This window comes from Salmo trutta, chromosome 19, assembly GCF_901001165.1.
Source record: "Salmo trutta chromosome 19, fSalTru1.1, whole genome shotgun sequence".
NCBI classification, from domain to species: domain Eukaryota; kingdom Metazoa; phylum Chordata; class Actinopteri; order Salmoniformes; family Salmonidae; genus Salmo; species Salmo trutta.
Genome location: NC_042975.1, coordinates 45,712,068 through 45,730,303, shown reverse-complemented (window position 1 = coordinate 45,730,303; position 18,236 = coordinate 45,712,068). Strand labels below are relative to the sequence as shown.

The 18,236-nt window shown below is 47.2% G+C and overlaps 1 protein-coding gene across 5 annotated transcripts in view; it reads right to left on the bottom strand.

Annotated features, from left to right (window-relative positions):
- The window catches only part of LOC115154755 (ryanodine receptor 1), a 72,334-nt gene that overhangs the window by 48,983 nt on the left and 5,115 nt on the right, over positions 1–18,236 (bottom strand). For all 5 annotated transcript variants that reach the window (XM_029701300.1, XM_029701301.1, XM_029701303.1 and 2 more), the window contains exons 4-35: positions 17,325–17,345; positions 16,030–16,104; positions 15,269–15,347; positions 15,073–15,185; positions 14,860–14,959; positions 14,648–14,744; positions 14,078–14,152; positions 13,818–13,974; positions 13,480–13,644; positions 13,154–13,275; positions 12,757–12,946; positions 12,516–12,651; positions 12,287–12,382; positions 12,058–12,176; positions 11,750–11,883; positions 11,412–11,653; positions 11,140–11,332; positions 10,810–11,026; positions 10,630–10,734; positions 10,429–10,532; positions 10,259–10,342; positions 9,871–10,030; positions 9,253–9,400; positions 8,823–9,028; positions 8,552–8,726; positions 8,211–8,419; positions 7,714–8,072; positions 7,234–7,360; positions 6,901–7,061; positions 6,651–6,813; positions 6,436–6,522; positions 6,016–6,242 (exon numbers count right to left, since the gene is read on the bottom strand). In XM_029701300.1, the coding sequence (XP_029557160.1) occupies positions 6,016–6,242; positions 6,436–6,522; positions 6,651–6,813; positions 6,901–7,061; positions 7,234–7,360; positions 7,714–8,072; positions 8,211–8,419; positions 8,552–8,726; positions 8,823–9,028; positions 9,253–9,400; positions 9,871–10,030; positions 10,259–10,342; positions 10,429–10,532; positions 10,630–10,734; positions 10,810–11,026; positions 11,140–11,332; positions 11,412–11,653; positions 11,750–11,883; positions 12,058–12,176; positions 12,287–12,382; positions 12,516–12,651; positions 12,757–12,946; positions 13,154–13,275; positions 13,480–13,644; positions 13,818–13,974; positions 14,078–14,152; positions 14,648–14,744; positions 14,860–14,959; positions 15,073–15,185; positions 15,269–15,347; positions 16,030–16,104; positions 17,325–17,345 (4,646 nt within the window). The remainder of the gene's footprint in view (positions 1–6,015; positions 6,243–6,435; positions 6,523–6,650; positions 6,814–6,900; positions 7,062–7,233; positions 7,361–7,713; positions 8,073–8,210; positions 8,420–8,551; positions 8,727–8,822; positions 9,029–9,252; positions 9,401–9,870; positions 10,031–10,258; positions 10,343–10,428; positions 10,533–10,629; positions 10,735–10,809; positions 11,027–11,139; positions 11,333–11,411; positions 11,654–11,749; positions 11,884–12,057; positions 12,177–12,286; positions 12,383–12,515; positions 12,652–12,756; positions 12,947–13,153; positions 13,276–13,479; positions 13,645–13,817; positions 13,975–14,077; positions 14,153–14,647; positions 14,745–14,859; positions 14,960–15,072; positions 15,186–15,268; positions 15,348–16,029; positions 16,105–17,324; positions 17,346–18,236) is intronic.

Below are 18,236 nucleotides of genomic sequence, written 5' to 3'. Positions count from 1 at the left end.
GTTGCATGGACTCACTCTGTGTGCAATAATAGTGTTTTTGAATGACTACCTCATCTCTGTACCACACACATACAATTATCTGCAAGGTCCCTTGGTCGAGCAGTGAATTTCAAAGACAGATTCAACCACAAAGACCAGGGAGGTTTTCCAATGCCTCGCAAAGAAGGGCACATATTTTTTTAGTTATTTCACCTTCATTTAACCAGGTAGGCCAGTTGAGAACAAGTTCTCATTTACACCTGCGACCTGGCCAAGATAAAGCAAAGCAGTGCGACAAAAAACAACAACACAGTTACACATGGGATCAATCAAATCAAATGTATTTATATAGCCCTTCTTACATCAGCTGATATCACAAAGTGCTGTACAGAAACCCAGCCTAAAACCCCAAACAGCAAGCAATGCAGGTGTAGAAGCACCTTGGGGGGATAAACAAAAGTAATGTCAATAACAATAGAAAAAAAATCTATATACAGTGTGTGTGCAAATGGAGTAAGGAGGTAAGGCAATAAATAGGTCATAGTAGCAAAGTAATTACAATTTAGCAAATTAATACTGGAGTGATAGATGTGCAGATGATGATGTGTAAGTAGAAATACTGGTGTGCAAAAGAGCAAAAAAAGTAAATAAAAACAATTTGGGTATGAGGTAGGTAGTTGGATGGGCTATTTACAGATGGGCTGTGTACAGCTGCAGCGATCGGTGAGCTACTCAGATAGCTGATGCTTAAAGTTAGTGAGGGAGATATAAGTCTCCAACTTCAGCGATTTTTGCAATTCGTTCCAGTCACTGGCAGCAGAGAACTGGAAGGAAAGGCGGCCAAAGGAGGTGTTGGCTTTGGGGATGACCAGTGAGATATATTTGCTGGAGCGCGTGCTACGGGTGGGTGTTGTTATGGTAGATGACCTGGAGCCAGTGGGTCTGGCGACGAATATGTAGCAAGGGCCAGCCAACAAGAGCATACAGGTCGCAGTGGTGGGTGGTATATTGGGCTTTGGTGACAAAACTGATGGCACTGTGATAGACTGCATCCAGTTTGCTGAGTAGAGTGTTGGAGGTTATTTTGTAAATGACATCGCCGAAGTCGAGGATCGGTAGGATGGACAGTTTTACGAGGGTATGTTTGGCTTCATGAGTGATGTAGGCTTTGTTCCGAAATCGGAAGCCGATTCTAGATTTCATTTTGGATTTTAGATGCTTAATATGAGTCTGGAAGGATAGTTTACAGTCTAGCCACACACCTAAGTATTTGTAGTTGTCCACATATTCTAAGTCAGAACTTTCCAGAGTAGTGATGCTAGTCGGTCGGGCAGGTGCGGGCAGCAATCGGTTGAAAAGCATGCATTTAGTTTTACTAGCGTTTAAGAGCAGTTGGAGGCCACGGACGGAGTGTTGTATGGCATTGAAGCTCGTTTGGAGGTTTGTTAACACAGTGTCCAAAGAAGGGCCAGATGTATACAGAATGGTGTCGTCTGCTTAGAGGTGGATCAAGGAATCACCAGCAGCAAGAGCGACATCATTGATATATACAGAGAAAGGAGTCGGCACAAGAATTGAACCCTGTGGTACCCCCATAGAGACTACCAGAGGTCCGGACAACAGGCCCTCCGATTTGACACACTGAACTCTGTCTGAGAAGTAGTTGGTGAACCAGGCGAGGCAGTCATTTGAGAAACCAAGGCTGTTGAGTCTGCCGATAAGAATACGGTGATTGACAGAGTCGGAAGCCTTGGCCAGGTCGATGCAGTACTGTCTTTTATCGATGGCGGTTATGATATTGTTTAGTACCTTGAGCGTGGCTGAGGTGCACCCGTGACCAGCTCGGAAACCGGATTGCACAGCGAAGAAGGTATGGTGGGATTCGAAATGGTCAGTGATCTGTTTGTTAACTTGGCTTTCGAAGACTTTGGAAAGGCAGGGCAGGATGGATATAGGTCTGTAACAGTTTGGGTCTAGAGTGTCACCCACTTTGAAGAGGGGGATGACCGCGACAGCTTTTCAATCTTTAGGAATCTCGGACGATACGAAAGAGAGGTTGAACAGACTAGTAATAGGGTTCGCAACAATGGCGGCGGATAATTTTAGAAAGAGAGGGTCCAGATTGTCTAGCCCAGCTGATTTGTACGGGTCCAGGTTTTCCAGCTCTTTCAGAACATCTTCTATCTGGATTTGGATGAAGGAGAAGCTGGGGAGGATTGGGCAAGTAGCTGCGGGAGGTGCGGGGCTGTTGGCCAGGTTTGGGGTAGCCAGGAGGAAAGCATGGCCAGCCGTAGAGAAATGCTTATTGAAATTCTCGATTATCGTGGATTTATCGGTGGTGACAGTGTTTCCGAGCCTCAGTGCAGTGGGCAACTGGGAGGTGGTGCTCTAATTCTCCATGGACTTTAGTGTCCCAGAACATTTTGGAGTTAGAGCTGCAGGATGCAAATTTCTGTTTGAAAAATCTAGCCTTTGCTTTCCTAACTGACTGTGTGTATTGGTTCCTGACTTCCCTGAAAAGTTGCATATTGCGGGGACTATTCGATGCTAGTGCAGTACGCCACAGGTTGTTTTTGTGCTGGTTAAGGGCAGTCAGGTCTGGAGTGAACCAAGGGCTATATCTGTTCTTAGTTCTCAATTTTCTGAAAGGGGCATGCTTATTTAAGTTGGTGAGGAAATTACTTTTAAAGAACAACCAGGCATTCTCTACTGACGGGATGAGGTCAATATCCTTCCAGGATACCCAGGCCAGGTCGATTAGAAAGGCCTGTTCGCAGAAGTGTTTAAGGGAGCGTTTGACAGTGATGAGGGGTGGTCGTTTGACCGCGGAACCATAACGGATGCAGGCAATGAGGCAGTAATTGCTGAGATCCTGATTGAAAACGGCAGAGGTGTATTTGGAGGGCAAGTTGGTCAGGATAATATCTATGAGGGTGCCCATGTTTACGGATTTAGGGTTGTACCTGGTGGGTTCCTTGATAATTTGTGTGAGATTGAGGGCATCTAGTTTAGATCGTAGGACGACCGGGGTGTTAAGCATATCCCAGTTTAAGTCAACTAGCAGAACGAACTCTGAAGATAGATGGGGGACAATCAATTCACATATGGTGTCCAGGGCACAACTGGGAGCTGAGGGGGGGTCTATAACAGGCGGCAACAGTGAGAGACTTATTTCTGGAGAGATTAATTTTAAAATTAGAAGCTCAAACTGTTTAGGCATAGACCTGGAAAGTATGACAGAACTCTGCAGGCTAACTCCTCCCCCTTTGGCAGTTCTATCTTGTCGGAAGATGTTATATTTAGGGATGGAAATTTCAGGATTTTTGGTGGCCTTCCTAAGCCAGGATTCAGACAAGGCAAGGACATCAGGGTTGGCGGAGTGTGCTAAAGCAGTGAGTAAAACAAACTTAGGGAGGAGGCTTCGGATGTTAACATGCATGAAACCAAGGCTTTTACGGTTACAGAAGTCAACAAATGAGAGCGCTTTGGGACACATAGGGCCTGGGTTAACCTCTACATCATCCGAGGAGCAGAGGAGGTGTAGGACGACGGTACAGCTAAAGGCAAGCAAAACTGGTCGTCTAGTGCGTTGGGGAAAGAGAATAAAAGTAGCAGATTTCTGGCCGTGGTAGAATAGATTCAGGGCATAATGTACAGACAGGGGTATGGTAGGGTGTGAGTACAGTGGAGGTAAACCTAGGCATTGAGTGACGATGAGAGAGGTTGCATCTCTGGAGGCACTAGTTATGCCTGGTGAGGTCACCGGATATGTGGGAGGTGGGACAAAAGAGATATCCGAGGCATGTTGAGTGGGGCCAGGGGCTCCAAAGTAAAATAAAACAATGATAACTACCCTAAACAACAGTATACAAGGCATATTGACCTTTGAGCGAGGCATAAAGCAATCACAGGTGTTTATTGGGAGAGCTAGCTAAGACAACCATGGGTAAGACAACAACAGCTAATCAGAGTTCGAGGCTGGGACCAACAGATAAACAAAATGGAGCACCATGATTAATGAACAGTCCTGCAGGCATCAGCTATGTAGCCAGGTGATCATAGGGTCCAGTGAACAGCAATAGATGAAACAGGGAAGCCATTAGGTAGTCATTCCTACGCTAGCAAGTGGGAGACACGGCGTTCATAAAGATAGCAAGCCGGGGCTAGCAGAAGCGTCTTCACCGACGTCCGGCAAAGGCCGGTTGAGGGCACAATGGACGGAATTACGTCGGCAGACCAGTCGTGATGGATCGGCGGGGCTCCGTGTCGATAAAGGGTCCAGGCCAATTGGGAAAAGAGGTATTGTAGTTGGAGTAATTTCGTTTGCTAGCCGGGAGATGAGCCTGGCTCGAGGCTAACTGGTGCTAGCTTCGGGACAAGGGTGTTAGCCACTATAGCCACTCGGTAGCAGCTAGTTAGCTGCGATGAACCGATGCAAAGGTCCAGAGCTTACGGCAGGAATCCAGTGATGTAGTGGCTTCTAGTCATGTTAGTGAAGAGTCCGGGAGGCATCAGCTGTGTAACCGAGTGATCATAGGGTCCACTGAGCAGGCCGGGAGATTGGCCTGGCTCAAGGCTAGCTTCGGGGCTGGGCCACTCGATAGCAGCTACCTAGATGCGATGATCTGGAGTAATGGTCCAGAGCTTACGGCAGGAATCTGGTGGAGAAAAGCAGTCCGGTATGCTCAGGGTTGATATCGCACTGTGCAGACTGGCGGGTATTATCCAGGCTAAAAGCGGCTGGTGTCTGAGCTAAAAGGTAAAGGCCGCTAGCAGTGGCTAACAATGACTAAATAGCTAATAGCTAATTAGCTGGTTAGAATCGGATGGCTAGCTTCTGATGGATGTTCTAGCTATAAGGTCTAAAAATAGCTATTGGTAACTGAAAAAAAAAGTATGCAAATAAATAAAATAAAAGCAGACATTGAATATCCCTTTGAGCATGGTGAAGTTATTAATTACACTTTGGATGGTATATCAATACACCCGGTCAGTAGAAAGGGTCCTTCCTAACTCAGTTGCCAGAGAGGAACACCCAGGGATTTTTGCCATGAGGCCAATGGGGACTTTAAAACAGTTACATTAATTGCTGTGATAGATGAGAGAACAGATCAACAACACTGTAGTTATTCCACAATACTAACCTAATGGACAGAGTGAAAAGAAGGAAGCCTGTACATAATACAAATATTCCAAAACATGAATCCTGTTTGCAAAAAGGCACTAAAGTAATACTGCAAAAAATGTGTTATGCAAATCCAATACAACACTCTCCATATTTTCAAGAATAGTGGTGGCTGCATCTTGTTATGGGTATGCTTGTATTCGTTAAGGACTGGGGAGTTTTTCCGGATAAAAAAGAAATGGAATGGAGCTAAGCACACGCAAAAACCCAGAGGAAAACCTGGTTCAGTCTGCTTTCAACCAGACACTGGGAGATTAATTCACCTTTCAACAGGACAATAACCTAAAACACAAGGCTAAATCTATACTGGAGCTGTTTACAAAGAAGGCAGTGAATGTTCCTGAGTGGCCGAGTTACAGTTTTGACATAAATCTACTTGAAAATCTATGGCAAGACTTGAAAATGGTTGTCTATCAATGATCAACAACCAATTTGACAGAGGTTGAAGAATTTTGAAAAGAATAATAGGAAAATATTGTACAATCCAGGTGTGGAAAGTTCTTACCCAGAAAGACTTTAAACTGTAATCATTGCAAAAGGTAACTCTAACATGTATTGACTCAGGGGTGTGAAAACTTATGCAAATGAGATATTTATGCATTTAATTTTCAATACAGTTGAAAACATTTCTAAAAACATGTTTTCACTTTGTCATTATGGGTATTGTGGGTAGATGGGTGAGAAACATATATTTAATTTCCGTGTAATAAGTCAAGGGGTATTAATACTTTCTGAAGTATTTGTAAGTTCAACATATGAACAATAGCTACCATTCTTGATTACTTGATAATCAGTTCATCAAATACAATAATCCTCTGCTTAGAGGTCAGTAACTGTGGCCGTGTCCTGACCTGTTCTCCTCAGGGATGTGCAGGGCCATCATGGTGAGAGGCTCTCTACACTCCACCATCCAGCCGTGCCTCTCGTTCACACGGCCCGTCTCTGGGGACAGGAAGTGGTTGGGCATACGGCTCCAGATGACTGGGGTCAGCATCTGGACGTCCAGCCTGGGAGGACACTGGGGGACCGGGTTCTTACGCTCACTGCGGAACATGGCTGCCGAGATGGGCATGATGTTCTGCGGCGAGAGGAGAGAACAAACACTTACTTTGGAGAGTAGAAGGGTGGTCGTTGAAGTGACATGATAGGTTGAGTGAGAGAATTAAAGGAAAAAAACACATCCATAACAATTTAAAAGCAGACAGTAATGAGCTAACACTGTAAAAGCAAACAGTGACAAATCTACTTGAGTGATTCTCTGTGAGACTGACCTTGAGCTTGCCCAGCTCCACTTGCAGCATGTTCTGACTGGAGGGCAGGACAAAGACAGCTGGGAACAGTTTAGTGTTGGGCTCCACCTGGAACAAACAACCAGTATCACAGACGAAGCCCATAGCAGTTTGTACTTTTCCCAGTAAGTCCATTAACCCTTGACAAGCTTCTGAGTAAATAAATACATGTTTACACTGTGAATACAGCATCTCACCTGGTAGAAGGTGTTGATCTCTTTCCCGTTGGCTGTGAAAGTCATGAGGCCAGTGTCCAGGTCAATAAGGCAGCCAATCACAAAGTCCTCCTGACTGACACGGGTCTGCTGGGAGCTGCTGAACTCCCCTCCCCACACCATGTAGCAGTTACTGCGCTTCATACTGAGGGAGACAGAGAACAGTACGCTAAGATAATATCTTAATATCTCTGTGTATGTGTGTGTGTGTGTGCTTGTGTGTGTGCCTCACCTGTCATGGATGTTGCCTTTGTCATCTCCCACGGTGACAGTGACATTTCTGACTTTGCTGAGGTCAAAGTGCAGGTCGTACTGGTGGTAGTCCGGGGTGATCCAGCCCACCCACACACCGCTGGGTTCTTGTCCCGCAATCACTCGCACTGAATAATAGTACTGCACACAGAGGAAGGGGGCAGAAAACATGACTAGCAATGGATTGAACTAAAACAAACAACAAATAATAATCATCACTCCAAAAATGTCCTGGTGAAGAGAAGTGATTATCCAATCAGAGAGTTAGGTTTAGACACTGGGGTCTGAAGAGGTCACATGTCAAAGGTCATACTGTGGTGGTGTTGAGGATGATGTCGTCGTCATCTCGATCGTCTGGTACAACTTCCTCCATGAGGCGGGGCATGGTGGGAACAACAGGGGGCGGAGTGAAAGCTGCCTTCTTGGCCTTGAACAGGAACCTGAGGGGCACACGAACAATGTGGCAGTGTAGTAGGACCTCCTATACAAGACGACTGACAAAACATGACGATGATTACCGTTAAAGTGCAGTTTTCAGCAGTTAAATTCAGGAAGTCAATTGAAATTGCAATTTAATAGGGTAAAAAGGGCATCTGTGCTCAACGATTTCTCAATTAACTGATTTTCACATTTTCAATTCAAATCACTTCCTGAATTGGCTTACTTCAATTCAAATTGACCCCAATCCTGGTTTTCAGCATTCACTTTCTACTTTTTTCCAACAGAGTTGTTGTAGCCTATCCAAAGACTATGGTCTTTCTCTTTACCTATCTGACCCCTGCTCAGTACTGACCCCTTCTTCTTGCTCTTCTCTGTAGAGGCATCTTTCACGTTCTCTCCTCCTTCGTTGACAGGGATCTCCTTAGGCACAGAGGGCTCCTTCTTCTCCTCCTCCTTCTCCGTGCGGCTGGCAGACTTCTTCAGTACCTCAAAGTCAGAGTCGGGGTCAACCTCCAGAACCTCGTCCTCAGGGATGGTCAGAGCTCGGGTGAGGGGGGTGGTCCCGGCCATAACCTTAAAGGTCTCGTGGAACTCCACGGGCATGCTGAGCCTCAGGAACAGCAGGTCTGTGTTGGCGTTCTGAGAGCCAAAGGTCTTATGGGTCAGCTTCAGACACGGAGCGCTGTCCACTGTCCCATCCACACGGGACACCTACAAAGGGTACATGGGACGGTGGAAATCTAAGAGAAACCTAACTTTGACATTTGTCAATTTATGATCATGTAATATGGGAACAGAAGCCATTTCTAAGTATAACGAGCCACTGTTACTGAACAAGATATGCTGTACCTCAATGTGAGGGTGTTCTGTAGGAACAGGGATGAACTGGGGTAGGCTCTTGCTGAACCACATGGTAATGTCTCGCTTCATGTTGATGGCGAAAGGCTCAAAGCCCTCCTGCAGGCCACAGATGGTGAAGTAGCGCAGGCTGCTGACGTTCTGGCCCAGGTTGAGCCGGCCAACCTGAGACAGGCCCAGACTACACACAGGGATAAAGCCTGGAGACAGAGAGACACAGTTTAATGAATGGCATAGATCTAAATGACACTGAATCATACTGAATCATACTATCCACCTGTTGAGCAGCAGATCAAACCTACAAGGATTTACCTGCCACAGCAGTCACTCACCATCTCCTGTGTCTATGTCCTTGAAGGCCATCTCAGAGCCAGAGTCGCTGATCAGCATCTCTCCGTTCAGGGTGAAGAAGATGTTCTGCTCTACCAGGTCGATCATACAGCCTACCACGTCACCTGGCAACCAGCTACGACCAAACGGCTCATTGCCCACATGCCAGCGCTGAGCCTACAAAAAAGAAAAGTCAAAGTTTAAAAGTAGGACACATTAGTAAATGTTTTCCTTAAAACAGACACAGAACAGATCCTTCATCACCGACCATACCTTGAAACCATTGAAGACGTAGGCGAGCTCATCTGCCCCCAGCTCTGTGTCAGCGCGGACACTGGGTCTGGCCCAACCCACTCTCATATCCCCCACAGTGACAGCCTCAAACTCAAAGTACCACTTCCCCTGGGTCACTGCGTATGACTTCTCAGCCCGAAACACCCGGATCTTATTCCCACGGGAATGACCTTCCCCATTACCACCTTGCACAAACAGAGATACAGGTGTCATTATTAAGAGATATATATATATATATGCATATATATATATATATATATATGGTACATAATTATTGGCACCCTTGACCAGTAGTATATATATGTATGTGTGTGTGTGTGTACAGTATATCTAGCTGTATTTAACAGGACTAGTAGCTAGTTCAGTACAGTACTGAAATATGAACAACTTGGCAGACAGACAGACTCACTGCTCTCCTGGTCAGGTGGCTCAATGTTGTAACCGTAGCCGATGAGAGTGCGGACAGCTGCACAGACAGTGTCTCTGTTGGTCTTCTTGGTCTTTTCGTCCAGCAGGTTGTACGGCACCAGGCGCGGGTTGCGCTTGCTCATAATGTCCTGAACATGGAAACAAAGACTTAAAATCAACTCAAACGATTGTGGGAGTCATAGACTGATTCTGTAAGTCATGGACTTACATCTTGATACATCTTAGAAAGAGTGATACCGTAATAGCTCAACAACAAAAAAAACAGATTATTATTCTATTTGTCTTGAACAGTTACATAAAATGTTGGCTCCGAAAACATCCCAGCTTCAACGACTCATGAGTCAGGTATGAATAATGCATCAGCCAGAGTTCAACTTTTATAAAGTACTAGAGCTGCGTCACTTTAAAGGTGAGCTTGTTGTGTGCCCACCTGCACGCCTACGTGCGCATTAGAACCCACCCCACAAAAACACTACCGATATTCAATAGCCCTTGTTCGAAAAGGACTTGAGCTACAGCATTACCACAGGTTTGGCTTTACTCGCTGTGTGCGAGTCTCCTGCAAGAACCAAGGACAGGCAGAGGGAGAAAAAGCTACCTGGACAATGCTGTAGGTCCATCCCTGGTGGACCCTGTCACGAGCCCACACGTTGTGCCCATTCTCTGCCAGTCTCTCCACTAGGTTGGTCTGGTTGGGTGTCAGCTTGACATGGTTGAGGTCCAGAGGGGCAGGCTTGTATCCACTACTCATCATATACCTAATGGACCAAACGGGATGTCATGATTCCACTCGTAAGTCACATGTCATTACTGCTATTCATCTCACTAAAGTGAACAGGCCTCTACTTAAATGACTATCCAACATTTCGCGATGCACATCTCAGATAGCGTAAAACAATTCACACTTCAACCACGTTAAGTGAATATCAGAGAGTATTGACGTCATGCCTAAATAAGTCAGATCCCAATCTTGAGGTATCGCTCACGTTTTGGGCATCTTGATGTTCTTCAGGTTCTCCTCTGCTTTCTCATCCCCCATGCCCACGTGACAGCCCAGCGCCAGCAGAGTCCTTTGAGGAACAGAAGGAGAGGTGGTGAACACCTAGCACACGCAGACATACTAGGCTGAGAGTGCGCGTCCAAGACCTTGACTCACTTGAGTGTTTCTCCAGACATTGCAAGGTTGTAATTCTTCTCTGGCTCTGGCAGGCTCTGGAAATCTACCAGGCAGGGGTGCAGCTTCTTGTTGTCATCTCGGAACTGGAGGAGAGGAAAGAATCAAGATGTTTGCCAGATTGGATTAAGTAGATATCATCTAGTCATGTGATCTGACTGAGGCAGTATGGGAAGCACTCACCGACCCGTAGGTCCATCCTTGTTCAATGCGAGTGGCGGCCCATAGCTCATGGCTGTTTTCCGCCAGCTTCTCCCGAATGCGCTCCAAGTGAGGCGGAAGCACAATCTGAAAGGACAACGCGGTGAATGGAGGCAAGAGATAGGAGAACGAGATGTGCACAGGTCGTTCAAGGGTTTTTACCTGTACTGTGTCCACAGGGCAGGGGGTGAAGGCGGTGTGCGAGAGGGACTGTGTAGGCCCCAACAGATTGCGGACACCATTGAAATCATGCTTATACTCCTTGATGGGCTCAATACGCAGTCGGTCCTTGGGCAGCACAGCCTCATAGCACGGGGCATAGCCTGGCGGTGGGAGGAATTTGAAGTCCCCATGACGCCCTCCCAGGAGAAAACGAACCCTTGGCGTTTGCGAGAAGAACATGAACAGTGATCACTCATTTGACATCACTCATTTTCTTAAGGCTCATTGTAAAATGACAGCAGCTCTATAAGCCCCATCGGTGGTCCTCACCTGACGCCTGCAGAGAAGCTGACGACAGGGAAGAAGAGGCCGTCCAGGTTGAAGTTCTCAAACATGCCCTGCACCGGGTGCCCGTTGATACGGAACGAGATACTGGGCACGCTCAGATCCAGGCAGCAGCTGACCACATCGTCTGCCGCTAGGATGTGCATGTTGGGGGAGGCGACATGGCGGAGGACTCGTCCTGTGGAGACACACGGATCTATAAAATGTCAACCAGTGACAGAGTTCTGCATTCTAAAGCTAGGCCCTGCTTACCGTACCTGACCACAGGTGGAGTCCATCAAAGGCGTAGGAGTAAAGGTCGTCGCCAACTCCGTTGCCGCCCCAGCCCTCACCACCCCCAGGGTACGGGCTGTAGCCCTCTGTCAGAGCCCAGCCCACACGCAGGTGGAAGGCCTGGGCGGTCAGGAAGGGCTCCACATAATCCACCATCACCTCAAAATACCACTTCTTATACTGAGTGGATCCCTCACAGGTTCCGAGGAAGATGTTGGGTCTCACACTGAGATGAAACATAGTTAATGGTTTGCAGGATAAAACTAATTGCCGTGGTTGTATTTTCACAATTGATATTTAGTACGACCAGATGTCTATATACCTGGTGACATAATTGATGATGTTGGACTGCAGGAGGAGGTCGCGACCTGGAAGCAGATTCTCTGTGATGAGATTCTGATTGGACCTTACAGCCACACCGTTACACACACACAAAGAGCAGAGCACATCCAACACCTAGGGAGAGATAGAATTCTAAAATCAGCTCTCAAATCATAAGGAGATAGACTGTCAACAACATATGAACACTTCTCTGGATAAGCACAGGCCTAAATAATACAACTTAATAATAGTAATAATAAATATAATAATAACAATAAACTTCAATGACCTGCACATGTATTCACTGACCTTGTGATTGCGTCCATGCTTATCCAGTAGAGAAATTATAGATTTAATGTGGTTCTCCTGGATGATGTTCAGGACCTCTGGACTCTCAATCAGAACGCAGTACAGCACCTCCAGGATGCCTGTGGTGAGCATAACACGCAATGAAGCACAGAGGCCACTCCCGGAACACATTCAAGTCAATGTGATTCAGTGCTGAAAGGTGACTGAGTGCGTTGTAGTGGGACTTAACCTGAGGAGGCCTCTAAACGGTCCAGTTTGCTGACCAGCCAATCCAGGTTATCACAGAACAAAGCACAGTTGGCCCGGTTACCTCTGATGAGAGAGGCTTCACAGGAAGAGAATGACAGAGATCAGAGCTAGGTCATGTTCAGATTGAAAGGGCATGTTGCCACAGTAACCACAGCCATGCAGAAACACGATGGGACCTGAAATAACGGGCTGAATAGAAGGTCACATACCCAGCAGCTCGTACAGGAGATTAACGATTTCCTTCCAAGACTCGGCAGCTTCCTCCCCTGCAAACTCTGAGAAGTGGGCCGCCGTGTTGTAGACATTGAGTCGGTCAATACAGTCCAGCACCAGGGTGATCATGCCCTGTGTGGAATGACGCAAATAACATAGGAACACCAAAGGGAGGAGCAGTGCGGGACAAATATTTTCAACGTACATCTTCCTCATCTGTTGTCCGTGAGCACTGACCTCCTCTTGGAAGAGGTTCTGTCTGTTCTTGAGGGAGCGTAGTTTGGTCTGCTTCTCCTCGTGCTCCAGCTCCTCCTCGGGGGGCCGGAAATAGAAGATGAGGTCCTGCAGGGAGAGGGCAACTGAGTCCATGGGCAGAGACGGGGGGCCTGAAGATGACTTGTTCTTCCCACTCAGAGAGTCCAGCGCTCTGGAGACACAGGGAACAGGGAAAAACGTCACTGTGCTGACCATGAGGTCAAACACTAAACCAAGGCGCTCCGCCTCTCCTGAAGGATAACAGTAAGTCAAAGGGGTCTATACATACGTCCATAATGTGTACAAACTCAGAGATTCCTAGCTAAGTATTTTCTCAGACAGCCATAGCAAAGGCATTGGGAGTGGAGAGGGGCCATACTTAATGAACTGGGTGAAGAGGCCTGCTGTGTTGTAGATCATACGAGCAGCCTGGAACTCCTCTGTCTGGGAGCGGGCCACGGTCAGGGCATCGTCCATGTGGCCCTCCTTATGAAGGATGGCCTGAGAGAGACATTGACAACATGGATAAACACCAGTTGCACTCCAGGGGAAAGCGGAGTATTTGAAAAGCCTGAACAAAATGCATTCACAGTAAATCACTATATTACGGGGTCTTCATTATCTCTTAGCCTTCCCTTTGTTGTTGTTCTTCCTGTCCTTTAGCTCAGGTGTTTTTAGGCACCTTGCCACACGATTACTCCGTACCTTCCTCTTAAGAGGTCCCAGGCGAGCGGACTTGGCATCGACAGAGGCGTATGTAAGCCAGAGGCCAGAGGAGACGTGCTGTACAAAACACATGGACTCCCCATACTTAATCTCTGGTGTGCCCATCCCCTCCACATCTCGCTTCTGAGCCACCTCGATCTTTTCCTGCGGGTTGGAACACGGAACAACAAGGAGAAAGAATGAGTATCAACAGCGCTAGGTACGGAGGGATGATATGAACGCTGCCAGAAGCTTTTGTTCCGTTCTATGAAAAGGACCACGTGGGTTTTTCACACTGCTCTTTATATTAACAGAGCGCCATTCGGGACGACCCTGACCTTGGAGATTCTGAAGCAGAAGGCTGACATCTTGGCGTTGGCTTTTTCAGGGTCCACCACCAGCAGTCCTTTCTCTTCATCCAGGCAGAGGTAGCGGCCTGTGGTTATATGACGCACTCGGAACGACTGGCCCCATTTCATGTGACCTCCACTCCATCTACACAGAGCCATAAGTACAACCCCAAGGGAGAACTCATGTAAGACAATTGTAATGTTTTTTTTGTTACATACAGCTGATGAACAGAAGGGCATCCACTCACCCAATCCGGAGGGGTTCTAGTCTCCATAGTGACCGGGCATGGCTACAGACAGCACCCCCTTCATAATGAGCAATTCTGAAAACAGAGATGGGCTGTTAGTGACAGGTGGTGTTTATGCAGTGTCAGAATAAATATCTGATTAACATCTGATTAACCTTCCTAAGTTCTCCCATGTCACACCGCTCCTCCGCACACTTCACTGGCTTCCATTACAATACCATGGTGCTTTCCTACGGAACAGCAAACTGCCCCTCCCTACCTTCAGGCTATGCTCAAACCCTACAACCCAACCTGAGTACTCCGTTCTGCCACCTCAGGTCTCTTGACCCTTCCACCCCTACGGGAGGGCAGCTGTCGCTCAGCTCAGCCCCGTCTCTGTCCTGGCACCCCAACGGTAGAAACCAGCTTCTCCCTGAAGCTAGGACAGCAGAGTCCCTGCCCATCTTCCCAAAACATCTGAAACCCTACCTCTTCAAACAGTATCTAAATTATCCCACAGCACCCCGCCCCCTCCCCATATATATATATATATAAAATGTAAATGTGGAATAGTTCAACAGTGTTCATCACCTGCGCTGGTCGTCTCCTTGTTCGGCAGCAGGGATAGCCAAGCACTCATCCATGTGACCATGGAACAGTCTAAGAACATAGCCTCCAGTCAGAAAGCCTGAGGGGTTGATGTTACACTGGCAATGAGAGAAAGACACGGCAGTCAAGTGTAGTGTTTCTAGACGGTCAGCTAACGACTAGGAAATAGAAAAGCAATCAAAACATATACACACCTTCAGCAAGCTCACAGCCAGACATCACAGGGCTCATGGTCCACAGCGTCTGCATGAAGGAGGCGTCCACCATGAGGTCACCACTGGCGTAGGAGAGATGCTGGAGAGAGAAAGAGAGGGGGGAGAGATAGAGAGAGAGAGAACATGTCAGCTCCATCCATAACCTGGTGGGGTTGAAAGTCCACTTGGCAGTGTGTCACCAACGCGGCTCACCAGGTATCTCTCAGAGGACACGCTGACCAGGATGAGGTCATCTCCCACCCTGACCTTTTCTCCCTCTGACCTCTGCTTGGACGCAGGGTGAATGGTCCACCAGCACGCCTCCCCTGTGGAGGAACGCTTGCGTCACTCAACTGAACACTGTGCAGAAAATTAATATGAGCACTGTTCTCTATGGTAAAGGCCATACCGGTGGAGTCTTCCTGTAAGCCCACATCAAAGGCCAGTTTGTCTGTGAGTGACCTTGAGGTAGTCAAACAGCTGAGGTACTGCAGCACACAGAGAGTAGAAATTACACGCTGAATAATGAAGCGCTAATTGAAAAGCAAACCCATGTAACTGCAACACAGTCTCCCACACTATCTCCCACACTACCACCCACACTAAAAATGTAAAGGGCTGGTATTACGTAAAGGCCTGGTATTACGTGGCTATGGCGAGTGAGATAGAGGGAGAAAGTGTGGGTGGCAATGTGGGAGATAGTGTGGGTGGTAGTGTGGGTGTGGGTGATAGTGTGGGTGGTAGTGTTGGTGTGGGTAATAGTGTGGGTGGTAGTGTGGGTGTGGGTGATAGTGTGGGAGATAGTGTTGGTGTGGGTGGTAGTGTGGGTGTGGGTGATAGTGTTGGTGTGGGTGATAGTGCGGCTGGTAGTGTTGGTGTGGGTGATAGTGTGGGTGGTAGTGTGGGTGGTAGTGTTGGTGTGGGTGATAGTGTGGGTGGTAGTGTGGGTGTTCGTGTGGGGGATGGTGTGGGTGGTAGTGTGGGTGTGGGTGGTAGTGTGGGTGATAATGTGGGTGTGGGTGGTGGTGTGGGTGTGGGTGGTAGTGTGGGTGATAGTGTGGGTGTGGGTGGTAGTCTGGGTGAGGTAGAAGTAGAAAGAAGTGGATGATAGTGGGTTGGTGAAATGAGAAACATGTGAGACTACGCAGTGAGACGGAGGAGGCTGTTTACCATGCTGGAGTGAGTGTGCTTCAGTAGGATGGCATGGCCATACAGCAGGGTACGGTGGCCCCCTCCTTGAGATGACTGGGCAGAACACAGGAGAGCGAGAAGTTAAAAATCCAACCGAAGAGAGTCGTGTATGACTCAACATTCAGCCTGCTAAGGTCAGGCACACAGGACTGTTAAAGACTGAGGAGGGAGGCAGGAGTTGAGGAAGTCATCCTCCTCGTACCAAACTGAGAACAACGTGGCAGGCAACAGAGAACCTGTGTCCTGAACGTATGTGGCTGAGAGGAGTCAGAGAGCCCACCACAGAGAGCCAACACAACACATAGTGTCAATACAAACCAGGGGTGAGTGGAAAGGGAAATTGATTAACAAAAGTCAAATGATTAACACTACTGGAAACAAGAAACAATACCACAGAAAGTCACATGTCGCATTTAACTGGAAGGCAGAAAAAGTGACATTCGGACAATCAAACAATATTGTTTCTTCAACATTTGTTATAATTAGTGGTTATCATTTCCACCGTCAACGTTGTTATCATCATGATTATTCATTGAGTAAGTGGAGAGTCAGAGCACAGCGCAAGACTGACTTCTAGGTCAGATTTAGTGAACCCGTGTGTGTGTGTGTGTGTGTGTGTGTGTGTGTGTGTGGTGTGTACGTACGTGCATGCGTGCAGTTTGATATTCAAGGTTACACTTTGCCCTACATTCCAGACTTCCTGAAGATTAAGATGAATTGGCGTGATGGTTTGGTCAAACCACAGTAACTCATGGGATGACGGAATAGCAAGGATTAAGAAAACCTAAAAGGGCTGGTCTGGTCCACATTCAATGAACGGGACTTATGTGCCTGTGAGGAGTGAAGATGGGAGTATGATGAAGGTTGTATAGGAGACTTTCAGAGGGACAAGGTCACAGGGAAGTAAGTGCCTTGTTTCAAATGTCACCATCCAATACTAGGTCTGTGGTCCATGATTCTGCTGTTCGTAGTGTACAGATTACACGGCAGCCAGAAGCCCTCGACGGCAGAGAGCTTCTTAGTTGCTCCTGTGTTGCTGACAGGAATCCTTCCTGGAGTGTCATCTGAAACGCCGCTCGGTATTTCAGCTATGACAACACTGAGCAAAGTGTGGAGTTAGGTAGTATGAGTGAGGGCAGACGAAAGTGGCGCATCACTGTTTGAGACAGGGACATTGGGTGAGAGGTGAGAGCACTCTCACGGTAGACAAGGGGTGGAGAGGAGGGGAAAACTTTGGGGAAACGTGACAGGAAGGGAAACATGAGCAGACATACCCATTTGTCCAAATCGACTGCCTGTGGTTGGCAGGTGAGGGGTCAGAAAAGAGACAAAACGAAGTTAAGTTGCTAAATGAACAAGAGACCTTGATATAATATTCATATTTCAAATACATCAGTGATGTGTCATTAGCACATAACTATTCACGACAACGCTACTTTTACAACTATGTGTCGATGACATAAGAGAGGATGTTCTCACTACCATATAAGGCATAACAGTATTTTCTGAAATGTTTAACCAAAAGCACTGATTCTCATATTATGGGAAAAACATGACATTTTTTTGTATTAGTTCGATTCAGAACGAACTAAGCCCACCAGACACTACACAAAGACCACCTCTATTTTCCAGCCAAATAAAAACTATTTCCACGTACTGTACACTGAGTGATCAAAACATTAGGAACACCTTCCTAATATTCAGTCGCATCCCTTTTGCCCTCAGAACTTCCTCAGTTCATCGGGGCACGGACTACAAGGTGTCGAAAGCGTTCCACAGGGATGCTGGCCCATGTTGACTCCAATGCTTCCCACAGTTGTGTCAAGTTGGCTGGATGTCCTTTGGGTGTTGGACCATTCTTGAGACACATAGGGAAACTGTTGAGCGTGAAAAACCCAGCAGCGTTGCAGTTCTTGACTCAAACCGGTGAAGCCTGGCACCTACTACCATACCCCGATCAAAGGCACTTAAATCTTTTGTCTTGCCCGTTCACCCTCTGAATGGCTCAACTGTCTCAAGGCTTAAAAATCCTTCTTTAACCTGTCTCCGCTCCTTTATCTACACTGATTGAAGTGGATTTAACACGTGACATCAATAAGGGATCATAGCGTTCACCTGGATTCACCTGGTCCGTCTATGTTATGGAAAGAACAGGTGTTCATAATGTTTCGTACACTCAGTGTATC